Genomic DNA, 16,658 nt, shown 5'->3' on the forward strand with positions numbered 1-16,658 from the left:
TGTTTGACGTCAGCTTGGCCCCAGACTTTTTTTTTATCGAAGCTTCCGAGTAAGTCCTGGGGGGTCTACAGCAAGATGGTAGACAAGCATTGGGTCGACACCATTAGGTCAACATGCTGAAAGGTCGACATGGGTCTAGGTCCTTGATGGCTAACCTTGACACTTCAGCTGATGTTGAACTACACATCCCAGCATGCCCTGCATCAAATTTGGCATGGCCAAATAGCAAAACTGAAGCAGAGCATGCTGGGATGTGTAGTTCAACAACAGCTGGAGTGTCAAGGTTAGCCATCAACGGTCTAGGTCGATATGAGTCTAGGTCGACACAAGAATTAGGTCAACATGGGCAAGGTCAACAGTCAAAAAGTTGACATGGGGTTTTTCACAGTTTTTTGAGCCGACATGTGCTGACAGGCGGTATTTCATGCCGTACCATCCACTAGGGCGTGGTGGGAGAATAAAATATTGTGCCGAGCGCAGCGAGGCACCGTGCCCGAAGCATGGCGAGCGCAGAGAGCCATACAAGGCATACTTTAACCTGTGTCCATGTCGACTGCGTCGACATTGGGGGGGGGGGGGGGCAGTGAAAAACACCATGTTGACCTTTTGACAGTTAAGCTTGCCCATGTCAAACTATTGCTTGTGTCGACATAAACCCATGTTGATCTTATAGTGTCGACCCAATACTTGTTGATCTTCTTGCTGTAAACCTGATGATTCATACCCATCCTGGGCTACGCACAGATTGCACACAGTGGAAAAATCATTTGATGTATGTATCCAGCGCAGGGATCTGCAAATTAGCAGACAACCAATCAGGTCTGAATAACCCCTTGATCTGGGTATGTCCCCTCCACAGAACAAAGAACTGTAACAAACGTAATACAAATTGTTATCAGTTTATAGGCAACATTACAAAGCTGAATCACAAATCTCATGTCTTGTCATGGGAAAATATAAATTAACCAATAGTGATCTTATACTATAGACACTTTCATATATAAATCAGAAGACAACTTATTAACAACATAATAAAAAGAGGCAGTGATTTCATTAAATTGGGTCTTTTCTTTAGTGTATGATCAGGTTAATGTATTGTACTTATCACATGAGTTCCTTCAGTACTTTCAGTGCCGGTGCATTTAATGTAACACCTCTCTCCTGTCTCCGAGTGTAGTGACCAGAACTGACTGGATGTTGGCTGCGTTCTGCGCACCAAGTAAACACTTGTTCTTCTGAATTGTTAACAGGTTGGTTAATGAAGACTCAGGAGAACTGTCAGCCACAGAGCAGGCAAAGTAACTCACACCAAGAATGATTAAAATGTAATGCAGCTCTGTATTAAATATTCAGAGCATCGGGAAGGAGAACTGATAGAATGTAGCAAAATTCACTTCATCTGCTTTACACAGAACCTCATCAATCACTTCACACCTACAGTACAACTCTTATCCTGAAGTCTGTCCAGGTGAATCCTATGCACAAGATCAAAGAGGGTTCTTGATGGCTGTAAGCTATTAATATTGTCACTGTATCCAAAGTTCACAAACGGTATCTCCAAGGTTCCATTGAGATGCGAGGTAGATGTACGGGTAGGTGGTTCCCAGTTTCTACTTCCTAGGTTTAAATAAAAGAGTCAATTATTTTCCCAACAATTAGACATAAACCAATATACCTAGGACCTTATTCTGATTGCGTTCGCATGGAGGATCGATGCTGTGTGTCTGCACAGACGCACTTCTGTACTTGTGCAGAACCTTCTCTTCACCGGGTGCACGCACCTTACACAGCGGGAGGAGGGCGGAGAAAGCCTGGGGGCACCGGGAAGCCCCATTAGCATATGGGAACGCCCAGCATTTCATGGGCGTTCTCATGCTAATGAGGCCGTGACGCGGGGACGGGCAGCTGACATCACCAGATGTCAGCTGCCCGTCCTGTCCTCACACAGGGAGCCCGCAGTTTAGAGGCACCGAATGATTTCTCCCCGTCTGCAAATGGATGATTATGTAAATCATCCATTCGCAGGAGTGCAGGGGGTCGCGCGTGGGAGGGGGCGCCACTGCAGGCGGCGTCTGATGGACTCGCAAGGCTGCGAATTGCGAGTCAAGAAAAATAAGATCCCCAATGTACATTGTATTAAGTTAAACATTCTATATTAAATTGCTAAGAGTTAACATTGTTCAGCCCATTATATCAAATAACAGCTGAGAGTACCAGTTAGATGAGCATTAGATGAGAGGAGTACCGGATAGATGAGCATTAGATGAGAGGAGTACCGGTTAGATGAGCATTAGATGAGTGGAGTACCGGTTAGATGAGCATTAGATGAGAGGAGTACCAGTTAGATGAGCATTAGATGAGAGGAGTACCGGATAGATGAGCATTAGATGAGAGGAGTACCGGTTAGATGAGCATTAGATGAGAGGAGTACCGGATAGATGAGCATTAGATGAGTGGAGTACCGGTTAGATGAGCATTAGATGAGAGGAGTACCAGTTAGATGAGCATTAGATGAGAGGAGTACCGGATAGATGAGCATTAGATGAGAGGAGTACCGGTTAGATGAGCATTAGATGAGAGGAGTACCGGTTAGATGAGCATTAGATGAGAGGAGTACCGGTTAGATGAGCATTAGATGAGAGGAGTACCGGTTAGATGAGCATTAGATGAGAGGAGTACCGGTTAGATGAGCATTCTTTCTTTACATACAGTACAATAATTGCAATATTTATGGTTTTTATTTAGGCAAATATAATAGATATTGTAAATACTGAAAGCAAAATTAATATCATATCAATTATTAAAAGTTAGCTGAGTGATATGTAATGCCACCGGCGGCCATTCGGGATGCCGGCTGAACCTGGAGGTTTTTTAAATGGGCCGTTATTTACGAGGTATGCATGGGTTTGCCTTGTGAATGATTGCCTGCCCCTAGTTTCATTTAACAGCCACACAATAGGGTAAAGTTTGATTTTGTTCCATTTTTATCTCGCTTTCAGATGGCTTGAGATCGATATTAATTGATGTTGGTCTTCCAGGGTTAGAACACACATTTACTAACATTTAAAAATTAATATGAAAGAAATCACGTTAGTAAATGTGTGTTCTAGCTCTGGAAGCCCAACATCAATTCATACCGATTTTAATCGAACAATCGAACCTCAATCTATCTGTCGTCAATTTTTGCAGAGCCTCATTGTACCTGACATCACCAGCAGGTGGCACTGTTCTGTTACTTTCAGACCAAAGAAGCAACATGACAGCATCCAGATATTTGCTTTGACAGGTCTAGGGCAATTTAGACAAATAAATTATAGCTACATCAAAGAATAATCAAAGCAAGTCTGAGACAAGTTTATCGGAAATCAGGGGAAGGATGAAATAGTATTACGTTTAATATCCCAAGAGCACAATCGAGAATAAGTTAAGTGATATCTTTGGAACAAGGGAAACACTGCACTTACAAGAACACCGTCATGCAGCATGGACAGGACTGAAACATTGCAGCCAATTTAGCAATACCTATATATCTGGAGTGGTCTTACTGTATGTTTGGGAATTACCTGTTTGCCAGGCTGCTGGCAGAGAACCCATCTACGTCTAAGACCTTAATCCCTCTGACAATCTGTGCAATGATTTAATAACTGCCGTTCTTAACCTTGTGAAGATTAGGTGCCTATTGCATACAGACTCACAGGTGGAATTGGAGAGGGGAACTACTAGCAAGTATTAAAACAAGCAGGACTTATATAAATGTAATCAATGATTGTTTGTTTTAATGCGCAACTGCTATAAGAAAATGATGTACAAAGAATAAAATAAAGTGTAAAAATTCGAGTGACTCCTGTGTACAGTCACTTACTGTGTACAGTAATATCCTACTTACTGCGGGGTGCAGAGATAGAGTGGGATACAGGCCATTGTAGTTACTGTACGGAGATACTGGTTTGTCTGGTACGGAAACAAAGAAAAACTTTTATTACATTTTATTTGCATATGTGTAACACATGTAGAAAACACATAGCAGCAGCTGATGATAGGAGTCCACAGAAAAGATTTTATTGCTAAGCTGTATTGAAGATTGAAAACAGAGACATAGAAAGGTCAGTGGACATAATTCACTGAAGGGCCTAACTGGTTTTGTCATGCATGCTGAAGCCACTGTGAGGTCATTGCTCCTCATGTTCATACTCATGGACAGTTGTACACTGTGAGTGGTGTATTGCTATGGTCTGTGTTCAAATATCAACAGATCACTGTGTGGTCCACAAAGCTGTTCCTAGAGGACTAAGCGGCCCACTGCTAACCCTGTCACCCATTGTTTCTCCCCGTCACCGTCTGCCCATCCCTGTCACCCACTGCCATGTTACATATTGTGAACTCCGGTTGGGGTGGAGGAGAGCCCAAATTATATATTTGCACCTGGGCTCACCACCCACAAGTTCCACCACTGAAGCTGTCCATACATTTTGATTTGACAATTTTGTGATGATTACCCTAACCCAGGCATGTCCAAACTGTGGCCCTCCAGCTGTTGTGAAACTACATATCCCAGCATGCCTTGCCATAGTTTTAGCATCCCCTAATAGCAAAACTATGGCAAGGCATGATGTGACTTGAAGTTTCGCAATAGCTGGAGGGCATAGTTTGGATATGCCTGCCCTAACCCATTGCTTATGTATGGGCCTTCCCAATGGATGAATGCAACAACATGTTTATCAATCTGCAATATGGACAATGTATGGACTTACAATGTATGGTGGCAACTGGTCTTTTGCATGACCCTTTTGAAAGTTGACCTTTTGACCCTGTCGACCTACTGACTGTCTATCTAGACACTGTACAGCTATTAAACCACAACCAGATGGGCATGCTACTGAGGCTGCTTATTTGGAAGCAGCAGTGATGCACTAATATGGTAATGCAGCAGGGGGCGCCACATATAAGTAGATGCCTCCTGCGACAGCATCAGCTGGCTGTATGACCCACTGGGTTGCACAAGTCAGCCGCCATGGCTAGAAAATCTCTATTTCCGACAGACAACCTGACTTTGGAACTCTCTCCAAATGGCAGCAACACATCTCTGTTTTGGGAAATTCTGCATTATCGCCCCTTTCCTGCCCCCGAAATGGCTGCAGACTGATGCATTGGGTCATGCAGCTACCTGATGGTGTCGCAGGTGATCTCATGAGATCACTAATGTAAGCAGCATGCGTGCGTTCTCCACAGTTGATCAGCTTTTGCATCTTCAGATGCGGCAGTGGATCAGAGAAGCCGACAGCGGGTGTTTTACTTAAGATACCTCTTGCAGGTTATGCATAACGTCACACATCTGCTACATAAAAGCCTCAGTGGCTGTGCTCTTTGCATCTATTTCTTAATCTGCTGCTATGTGAACTCTGCCTCAGTGCTTTAAAATGCGGAGTGTAAATATCTGTCTGTAACGGGTGGAACTTGCAGCCAGGGCAGTGCACCGGAGCCCACTGCAATAAATGGGCCTGTAGCCGGCCCACTGATATTATCAGTAGAAACTAAGCCAGGTACTATTAATGAGTCGCAATGATTTATTTTAGTACACCAGTCACCATTGGCCACCGAGCTGCAGTCGATAATGAAGAAAGTAAGAGGCGGTCTCTAGCTGATGAAAGGAAGACAAGGAGGCCTCATCCCAGCTCCCCTCCCATTTTCTCACCCCTGGCATTTTTCCTCTGGGTTAGATGTTACCACTAACATGCACTGCTGTTCCGTGGTCTCCCTGCAGCGCTATGTGCATCTATTCCTCCCGCCTTGCAGGCAGCCATTTCTAGGGCCGTGAGGCAGACTAGGCTGACCTCATGGGTAGATGCCACTGTGTGCCCAGACTCAGCGGGAGTGGGGAGATAAGCCATTCAATGCATTCCAAATTAAAGACCACAAAGCATCAGCGTTAAGATGCCGCAAATCATTGTATAGGTGTCTTATCCATCATTTATTAAAGAGTGCAAAAGAGAGAGAATCAGTGCTTACATTATTTCCCCTCTTCTCTTCTCAACCCCCGATGCCTCTTCGGGAATTGGGTGTCATCATTAGATATTTTACGTGTGCAGTCCCTATTGTATAGAGGCTGTAAAAGTGGAGGGGGAGTCTGACAATGTTAGGCTGCGCTGCCGTGCAACCGTTGCCAGGGACGTGATGCAGCCCCCACTGACCTCATGAGTTGGGGTTTGTTTATCTTTTTTTTCTTATACCCCTTTCCCACCAGAAGGGAATTATCGAGTTAAAGCTTTTCAACCTGGGAATTTGCTGAAAAACCCAGGTTTTTCTTTGGTGCGAAATAGTCAACACAGGTTCTAAATCCCAGCACTCCGACCCTGCTCTTGACCAGTGCCGGGATTGAAGACCCCTGTTGACCCTTTCACACCACAGAAAATCCAAGGGTTTTCAGTAAATTCCCGAGTTGAAAAGCTTTAACCCAGTAATTTGCGGGTGGTGGGAATTGGGGTCAGACTGCACCCGGCAAAATGACCGGTAATTACTGGGTGGCCGGTGTGAAAGGGGTATTAGTAACTGTATAAAGTTACTTCATGCGGGACTTCCGGTGGCACGGGGTCACTGCCATTTCTCATGCGCGCTCACAATAAACCCTACAGCATCCCCCACAATGCATTTAAGTATGCTTTTGTGTGTGAGATAAGGGAAGGGATCCCCAAGCATATTGTTCCACCTGGGCCCATCACTCTCTGGTTCCACCACGGGAGAAAACAATACATTTTTTAAGAGGGTCAGCTGTCAAACGGACACATACATAGTAATTAGCGGTCTACTGTAAATTTACTGATTGAGTCAAAATGCATCCATACTTTGCAGGTAATAAAATATATGCACTATTTGACATTTCAGCAAATTAGAAATTGACTTTTATATGCAAATTATTTATTAGCATGCAAGAAGCAGCACAAAAGGTTTTTCTTTAGAATTGATGCATTTTATATTGATCAACTGTGAGGCAGAACAAATACTGTTCATGTAGATCAATACCAAGCTGGGATCTGACATTGAGATCATTCTCCCCGCAATGAGAATACATTTACTGAACTCTGCGCTTGATACATCTCCCCCAGAAACTTTGTTAGGGCAACTTGTCTACTTTATCTCTACCCATGGCTTGGCACATCTCCCCCATAGTGTCATAAAGGAAAAAACGGTACTTGTTTCCTAGCACGGCACCCATCGCATCGTATACCATAAGCCTTACAATGGTATGCGATGTGACGCGATGGCACCCGATGTTATACAATTTAAAATCATATACCATTGTATATGGCATACAATGCGATGGCATACGATTTTAAATTGTATAAGCACCCTAATGGGTGTTTTCAATGCTAAATGGCCCCCCTATAAGATTATTAATTTTATAAGCACCGTAATGGGTACTTACAATGTTAAAAGCACCCCCACGCCACCCCCAGTATCAACGGCAACCCGAAGCGTGGCGAGCGCAGCGAGCCCGCGATGGGCGGCGGTCCGCGTCCTAGGACCTTTTCATACTCCCACTATCCACGTCGGCGTGGAGTTGATTTTAGATAGTGTGGCGAGCGCAGCGAACCACCGAGCCCGAAGCGTGGCGAGCCCCGCGAGGGGGCGCGGAATACATGTAAAGTAATACGCTTCCGCTCGCCACGCTTCGGGCTCGGTGCTCTCGCCACACTATCTAAAATCAACTCCAAGCCGACGTGTATAGTGGGGGTATGAAAAGGTCAGAGGACGCGTACCGCCGCCCCTCACGGGCTCGCTGCGCTCGCCACGCTTCCGGTTGGCGTTCATAGTGGGGGTGGCATGGGGGTGCATTTAACATTGTAAGCACACATTAGGGTGCTTATACAATTAAAAATCGTATAGGGGGGCCAAAATCGCATCGCATCACATGCGGCTATATGGCATGCGATGCGATACAATGCATAAGATGCCATACGATTGAAAATCGTGGGCGCCGTGCTAGGAAACAAGTACCGAAAAAAATCTCAGTGCTAAATGTAATGGCCGGAGGTACAAGATATTGTGCAAATCTGTCTGTTTTTATTTTAAAGCAGCAACCATTTACAAGGCAGAACCAGGTAAAGGATTGCTCCTTTAAGAAAAACAAAAAAAACGGCAGACTCTATCCTTCATGTAAGCAATTGGGAGATCTGAAGGGAGTGTGAGATCTGAATTGGGTATGGGTCATATAGTCAACTGGGCTTAGATTGACACCTGGAATAGGCCGACATGGCTAAGGTCAACAGGGTCAGAATGACGACACAAGCATTAGTTCGACAAAGGGAAGGTCGACATGTTTTTTTAAAAGTTTTTTGTCCCAAATAACAACAATCAACATGGACATGTATACGGTGCCGAGCGCACTATTTTATTCTCCCACCATGCCGTAGTGCAGTGGTTCCCAAACTTTTTTGTCGGCACCCCTAGGCTTAGGGGGGTATTCAATATGGGGGTCACGGCTGCGAGAGCGAGAACACGCAGGTGGGATTCAATGTCCCGCCTGCAGCGGGTCGAGAAGGGGGCGTGGCCGCGAGCCAGGAAGAGGCGAGCTGCAGCTGGCAGCTCATCACTTCCCGTCCGTTCTCGGCAGAATGAGCCTGACTGCTTGTGAAGTCGGGCTCGTTCTGCTGAGCTCCCCTGTTCAATGCTGTTGGGAAGACAACATTGAATAGGGCCCGGCGGCCATCTCCCCCTCAGGAGATGGTCGCCAGTGATTGAATAACCCCCTTAATGTTTGTTAATAAGAAACTCAGAAAACAATATTAAATTAAGTCCATTGAGTTTATAGGTCATCAAGGTTCAGTTATTTGGTGGGGGACAGGACTTGCTACTGTTCGTCCACATATGTTATAGTTGGCAGCCAAAAGCACTGGTTTTGCCTTGATCATAAATGATTTGAATTGGTCCTGAACCACCAAGCCAGGGCACCCCTGCAAGTCTCCTGAAGCACCCCAGGGTGCCATGGCAAACAGTTTGGGAACCACTGCCATAGTGGATGGTAGGGTATGAAATACCACCTGTCTGCTAAAAAAAAAACATGAAATACTAATGTCGACTTTTGACTGTCAACATTCCCATTGTCATCTTAATTCTTGTGTCGACCTTCATTTTGACCTGTTTCAGGTGTTGACCTTCAGTGGTCAATCTAATGCATGTCAACCTGCATAGGATCAACCTAATGACCATATTCCCCCGAAATGAACTAGTTAGTAATGGGAAATGCATTTCAATGTTTTGTAATGTGTATTTGTCTATAGGTAAGTCTTCCCCACAGCTACAGTGCATCGCATGGTGACTACGTAGCTTAATGATGGGATCTGAGAGCTATTGCTTGATATAATAATACTTACTTTCCGTCCTAAAGGTTTCTGGTTCAGCTGCATCCAGGTTATCCATGGAGAATGCTCTATTTTCCATTACTAGAGAAGCTGGGAAATCAGATTGTCTGTTTAATATGTTAAGACCTTCGCCCTCATATTTGTATCCGGATCTTGTCATTTCCATTAACTGTGGAATAATATAACACAAGAGAAATACCCAGGCATTTGATGCCAGAGCAATGGCCAGAACAGGATCATCCCAGGAAGAACGTCCGAGCTTCTCATTGCCGTAGAGGTACATCACAATCCATGTGACCCAGATGAGAAGCGATGTAACCGCAGTGACTACGATGTGCTTTCCATGACGTTTCCAGTGCGTGAAGTGTCCACGGAATACTGGCACAGTGATGCTCAACGACGCTACTATAAGAAACATGACGTAGACTAAAGCGGTCACAAAATCTTGGTTGGTTATGTTACATGGATGGCCAGGTACGACGGTACCCTGAACGGTTTGACGTACATTGGTAATGAGAAGCCATTCCACGTTTATCACAGCCTCTACCAAGAAAATTCCAATAGCCAGAAAAAACACTAAGTGGCCACCGGGGCCACGGTTCTGATATGCCAGGTAGTTGAGTCTAACGGAATGCGCCACCAGACACGCAAAGCATTTGGCAAACAGAACACCGAATAAAAACCTGCGGACGATGCAGACTGTGGAATTGGGTGCGATGATAAAAGCAAAGACCAGACAAAATAAACCTAGGACCCCGCTAAGGAACAGAAAGTTAATGGCGATCGCACCTTTGCGATTATCTTTAGAGACGGACGGGGCAAGTATTACAAATATCAATGCTAAGACAAGAGTGCAGAGTATCCCTAAGGACGCCACAGCTTCTAAGACGATACCCCAGGCGGCTTTCAGATCACACAGGCCAAAATAGATTGATTTGACATCCTGGCCACAACCAGCTGGCAATATTGGGGTAGTGGTCGGCAAATCCAGCGACGACGTTGAATTCTGAGCGAATGCTTCTCTTGTAAAGGTCACCAAGCAGAGTGTCACCATGTAATATGTATGTGCCATCTCCAGGTATCTCTATAGGAAAAAGGAAAATCAAGGATATGCTGTTATTAAATTTTTTTTTATTTAAATGGTGGTCAAGTAATAAAACATTTAGGGGGAAATTTACGAAGATGTGTCTTCTACTTCACATGTGATGTTGCTATGGGCAACCAATCAGAACCTACTTCTTATTTATTTAGCACCCTCTAGAAGATAGTAGACAGGGGGCCAGATGCACTAAGATTCAAAAGTGATTAAATGGAGAGTGATAAGCAACCAACCAATCAGCTCCTACCTGACATTTTTAAAACACAGTCTGTGACATGGCAGGTAGGAGCTGATTGGATGGCTGTTTATCACTGTCCATTTTATCACTTTTGAAGCTTAGTGCATCTGGCCCAGGATCTGATTGGTTGCCCGTAGCAACATCACATGAAGTAGAATACACATCTTAGTAAATTTCCCCCACATACAGTGTAAATATTATTTATTATCTAGGGACAAGTTCTTATAAATTCCATTGGAAAGAGAAACAGTGATAAAACTAAATAGATTAGTTAAATAGTGGTAGGAAGGTCCTGCTTGCAATCTATAGGATATATATATATATATATATATATATATATATATATATATATATATATATATATATATATACATATACACACACACACACACACACACACACACACACATACATATTCACGCACACATATCTATATTATACACATATATATATATATATATATATATATATATATATATACACATACATACATACATACATACACACACATACATAAACATATATAAATAAATAAACATACATACATACATACATACACAAACACACGAACACACACATTATGTATTAAATAGGCAATCCTGAATATAGGTACCCATACTACAGAAAGAAAAAACATTTGCACAATCATATCGTGATTTCTGGATCAACATAAGCAATGTAATTTAGCAATCTGGTTTTAGTCTTCAACATCCCATCCCCCAGAGCTCACCCCTTCTGTGACCTGCAACATCATGAATTCCTTAATTTCTGACCCACAATGGTTTCTATACGCAGATGACCAGAGTTAATTAGCCATTTTTCTGGGATGTTTTGGTGCCTCATTGGTTTGCTTCACACAGAGGAAGTAAGACCATCAGTTCAGTGTAAAATCTGAATACAACAGTTAAATATATTGTATTTTCTAGTAATATTATAATCAATAATAGGACATGTATTTTGTATAATGCTCAATACTATTTTGACATATGTGAGGTAAGTATTATTAGGTGGGACTGCCATGCTATAGAATCCTATCCTGATGTATCCCTCCTATTATCCCTATAGATAGCAAGCTTGCGAGCAGGTCCCTCCTACCTCTATGTTGGTTTGTTACTACCCAGTTTGATTTATCACTGTTTCCAATTGTAAACCACAACGGAATATGCTGCGTTATATAAGAAAAAAATAATAATGGTATTTTATTTTACCTGTATGGAGCAAGCACTCAATGGCAATATTAATAATCGTAAGAATCATCAATAGGTAATGTGCAAAGACATACCACTGTACTTGTGTATTTTCACGGCACCCGATATATCGGATTCGATATCGGCCAATATATCATATTGGGCGATATATCGATGTGATCTGAACTGATTTTTGACCTGTTCATAATGATTTTATATAGTGTGGCAAACGCAGTAATCCGCGTCCGCTCGCCATGCTTCGGGCTCGGTGGCTCGCTGCGCTCGCCACACTGTATAAAATCTACTCCATGCGTAGTGGATAGTGGGGTTATGAACAGGTCAAAATCGGTTCGGATCGCATCGATATATCGACCGATATCGCATCCGATATATAGGGTGCCGTGAAAATACACAAGTACCCATACTGCTTCTAATAGAATACCGTTTCCCGACTACTCCCTCTATCAGCTCATTGTGGGTTGAATTCTGACCAAGAGTCTTGAAAAAGTCTAACTGTGGAGGGACAAAACACGTTGACTTTAGTGCTCTCCTTCTTGGATATCGTCCTTCTGCTCGCTGTGCCATACTCCAACTGCTCCTACCCACACGTCTCCCACCCTGATGTGTCATCTCTGCACAGACCGAATATAGCCTTAGGGCTATTTCACACACTCCGGTTTGGACTGGACGGCAAAAAGCCGAACAAACTTTGGGGACGATTCTAATACATTCGGTCCCCGTCGTGTTCGCACAAGAGACCGATGGTTCTGCCGTGTGCATGCGCTTATTCTCATATGAGCATGTGCAGGGCTTCTGTGTGGGTGCCTTTGCCGACCAGCACAGTTAGCTTGGCGCTCACACGTGGGGTGGGTGGGAAAGGGGTGGAAGGAGGCGGTGGCAGCCATGGGAACGCCCATCATTTCATTGCGTTCCCATGCAAACGGTGGGCATTCCCATGTAAATGCAGCCATGACGGAGTGTGCGGGGTTGGGCGGCTAGCATCACATGAAGTCAGCCGCCGGTCCTGTCTTCGTCCTTATATATTTGCGAGTCCAGGAGAAATCATTTGATGCTCAATGACCATCGAATGATTTCTCCTGCTGCGGGACATGCAAGGGGATTTTCATAACACATCCCCTAGCATGGTTGCGAGGGGATAATGGCAGGGGGGGGGGGGGGGGGGGGGGGGGGGGGGGCATGTGTCCGCCATGGCAACGGGCAGCTTCTCTGGGAATCATCCAGAATGAGGGCCTTTGTCCATTTTTTGTCTGGACAGCAGAGTCTTTCACATGCACTAGTTTTTAGACCAAAAGCCGTGCCGTACATATAACTCACAATGGACAGCTAATGTATCCCTTCACACGGCCCAGTCACGACCCGGCCGCCAGGTAGCAGCTGGATCTAACCACCGGAAAGGACAGCTGCTGGGCCGTGGACGTCCCGTCCTAACAGGTCAGTGCGTGCCGAGGGAGATGGGAGCCTTTAACAAAGACCGGTCGTTTGGTGTGCGGTTTTAGCTCTCCTTGCCCCCAACCTGGCATCACTGTAATTCCCACCCCCAAATATACACAGCACCAGCTCACGGAGCCAGGTGCATGTGAAAGGAACAACTGTTAGTCGAAAAACAAGATAAAGTTTGTCCGGCTTTTTGCCTTCCGGTCAAAAGGTGTGAAATAGCCCTTACGATCGCACTCTGACTGGCTCACACATCCGTTGCCTATCCAAGCTGCAGCAGTGTGAAACATCCCACAAACGGAGGCTGTCACGAAGGTACTGTCTGCTTGCACGGGATCCATGGTACAGCGTGCATGCCCAGTTTTACACATTAAGCAGAAGAGGCTTCTATTACACCATCACCAGGCATTCTCCTTTTCTCACTGAACAGCACCTAGACAGGGGCACTTGCACTTTTTTATACCTACAAAATACTTCAAGGTAAATACCCATCTATGGTATAACACCCATATCCCTAACCGGGGCGCTGGCATCGCACTGTGCATTTCTACACTGCAAGTGGAACCAGGTTATACTAACATCAGCTAGAAACATTTACATAGCTGCACAGTGTATACATTGTCTCTCTATTTGTTACTTAGTTGCAACTAGACCAACTTTTAGGTGGAAGATCAAGATAAGAATTATACTACACTAGTAAGCCCGCTCAAAGCATTCAGACAGCTAGTCTGCTACCTTCTGTGTTTGTGCATGTGTGAGAAAGCGATGTAGTTTCACTCTCTGCCAGCAGATGGTTGTGTTTCGGAGATTCAAGGACACTAGACATATATATAGTTAATTGTGAACTGACATTTTATGCATATATGGGATATGAGCGCTCACCATGCTGTCTGAGTCCGGGCAGTCAGGATCCCGACGTCGGGCTAATGGCTGTCGGGATCCCGACGTCGGGCTAATGGCTGTCGGGTTCCCGACTGTCGGAACCCTGTACCACACCCGAGAGATTCAGAAAGTGAGAGAATTGGTGAGAAATCTCCAGTTTTTTAAAGCGGCAATCATTTACACTGCAAGCCCAGTTTGATTTTGCAGTGTAAATGATTGATGCTTTAAAAATACTGGAGATTTCTTACCAAATCTCTCACTTTCTGAATCTCTCATCATCTCACCAGTGATTTATTACTGTTGTGTCTATATAATGGGATATTATTATTATTATTATTATTATTATTATTATTATTATAGTAAAGTAGAAATGAATAAATCAATTTTATCTTGCCACAAGCACAGACTTTGGCTCTTTTTGGAGAATTAGCCACATTGGTATTCATTCAAATTTATCTCTATACACATATTATATAAATAGAATAACTCCAGAATCTCCCCCTTCCCCTTCTTTCAGGGGGAATGGCATAATCACAGGAGGCGTGGCCATGCACGCTTATATTATAAATAAAAAAATAACACTTTAAGCCCATCCCTGGCCTGCAGCCCATCACACAGCAGGATGTAATGGGTTGAGAAGACCTGCTGCTAGGTAATGGGGGCCCCACTGGGCGCCTCTATCAACCCGGGCCCAAGTAATTGGTACCAACTCACTGGCTTCATTCGCAGGGGGACCCCATGCATGTGTACTGCGTACTGTGCATATCGTTCGATAATTGCTTGGCCAGCTATTAGGGCTGAGGGGCTGATTCTGGTCCTTCTTTAATGGACAAGACCGCCTGATTCGCCATGTTTTTATGGCGAATTTGTGCTGTTTGGCGAATTTATGACTAAAACGGTGAATCACCCTATTCAATGACCAGATGGCGAATACATTTGAAGGTTTTTTTCGCCATGATTCACCGAGTAGCAATCGCTATCTTTTTATGGAGAAGTGGAATGTGAACTTTTAAAACAAAGTGTTTTGTTTTTTTACATTTTGGTGTAAAAAAATCAGGAATTTTATTCTGAGGAGGGGTATGCTATTTTTATTCATGTGCTGTAAGCACATGAATATATATTTAATTTAAAAAATATATATATTATATAATAATATAAAATATAAAATATATATTATATAATAATATATATATTTATTTTTTTACACAGCAGCCAGCAGGGGGCACCTGAGCCGAGCCGCTCATTAGATATTCATATATTCACTGCACCCGATCGTTACATATGCACGATCGGGTGTAGTGAATATACCCGGTCCCCTGCTGGCACCCCCGGGGGGCAGCCTGTGCTGCCTGGCACCCGGGGAGCCCACCTCCCCCCCACATACGCTCTGGGGCAGGCAGAGAGACTTCCATCTCCCTGCCTGCCACCGTCCTCAGGCTCCCTGCGGCGTTCGCCGCAGGAGCTCATATTCGCCGGTCAGGGGCAGCGAGCCCCTGACTCGTTGAATACCGGAGCCGGCGAGGCTCCGGAACGTGGCGAATGTGCAGCGAATCCTAAACAGGATTCACTGCACCTCGCCGGTATTCACATTGAATACCGCCCCATGTGCGCAGATGTAACATGTGCAGAGAGAGCTATATTTGGATGGGGTGTGTTCAAACTGAGATTTCAATTGCATTGTAAGAATAATGCAGCCAGAATTTACCCTGCACAAAAACAAAAGATCGCACCCACATGTAACTCTGCACATGTTACATCTGCCCCACCTGCAGTGCACATGGTTTTGTTGTCCATTAAAGAAGGAGTTCGATTTTGCAATCAGAATCCCCCCCCAAATCTGGCCCCTTGACCATTTAGGGCAGGGCTGGGCAACACTGGCCCTCCAGATGTTAGTGAACTACACATCCCAGAATGCTGGTTGCCCAGCCCTGATTTAGGGTAAACTTATGGAATCTGTTTTTTCTTCGAAGCTCTTGAACCACACTCGGAGAATGTAATGTAATCAACCACAATCATTATAAAATTTGACTTCCATGGTTTTCTTGTACTATTAATATTAATATGCTACTATAGAACAGTTATGCTGGGTACACACCAAAACGATTTTGGCACAATCCCATCAATCTGGATCCAATTCAGACTGATTGGATGCAGATTTGGTCAAAATCGTTTGGTTGGATCTGAATTGGATCCTAATCCGATCCTACCTGCTGCAGGTAGGATCTGTAAAAGATCCATTCATCTGAATACAGAGGGGATCGGATCGTATGTAAATCGTATGCAAAACGTATGCAAATCGTACGATCCGATTTGCATACGATTTGCATACGATTTGCATCCAATCCAAATCGTTTTGGTGTGTACCCAGCATTAGGCTAACAATGATTTAGGCCAGGTACACACCAGAACGATCCTGATTGTTAGTAGATTGTTAGCAGATT

At 44.2% G+C, this 16,658-nt stretch overlaps 1 protein-coding gene across 3 annotated transcripts in view; it reads right to left on the reverse strand.

Moving 5' to 3' along the window:
- Positions 1-880: 880 nt before the first annotated feature.
- LOC146042567 (G-protein coupled receptor family C group 5 member C-like) overlaps positions 881-16,658 on the reverse strand; it is a 50,248-nt gene continuing 34,470 nt past the window's right edge. For 2 of the 3 annotated variants that reach the window (XM_083162620.1, XM_083162619.1), the window contains exons 2-4: positions 9,369-10,440; positions 3,887-3,951; positions 881-1,617 (exon numbers count right to left, since the gene is read on the reverse strand). In XM_083162620.1, the coding sequence (XP_083018746.1) occupies positions 1,543-1,617; positions 3,887-3,951; positions 9,369-10,428 (1,200 nt within the window). In that variant the 5' untranslated portion in view covers positions 10,429-10,440 and the 3' untranslated portion in view covers positions 881-1,542. Of the gene's footprint in view, positions 1,618-3,886; positions 3,952-9,368; positions 10,441-11,423; positions 11,585-16,658 lie in introns of all 3 variants that reach the window. The other variant, XM_083162618.1, reaches the window with a different exon arrangement.

This window comes from Crinia signifera, chromosome 19 (assembly GCF_055691185.1).
Source record: "Crinia signifera chromosome 19, ASM5569118v1, whole genome shotgun sequence".
Taxonomy (NCBI): domain Eukaryota; kingdom Metazoa; phylum Chordata; class Amphibia; order Anura; family Myobatrachidae; genus Crinia; species Crinia signifera.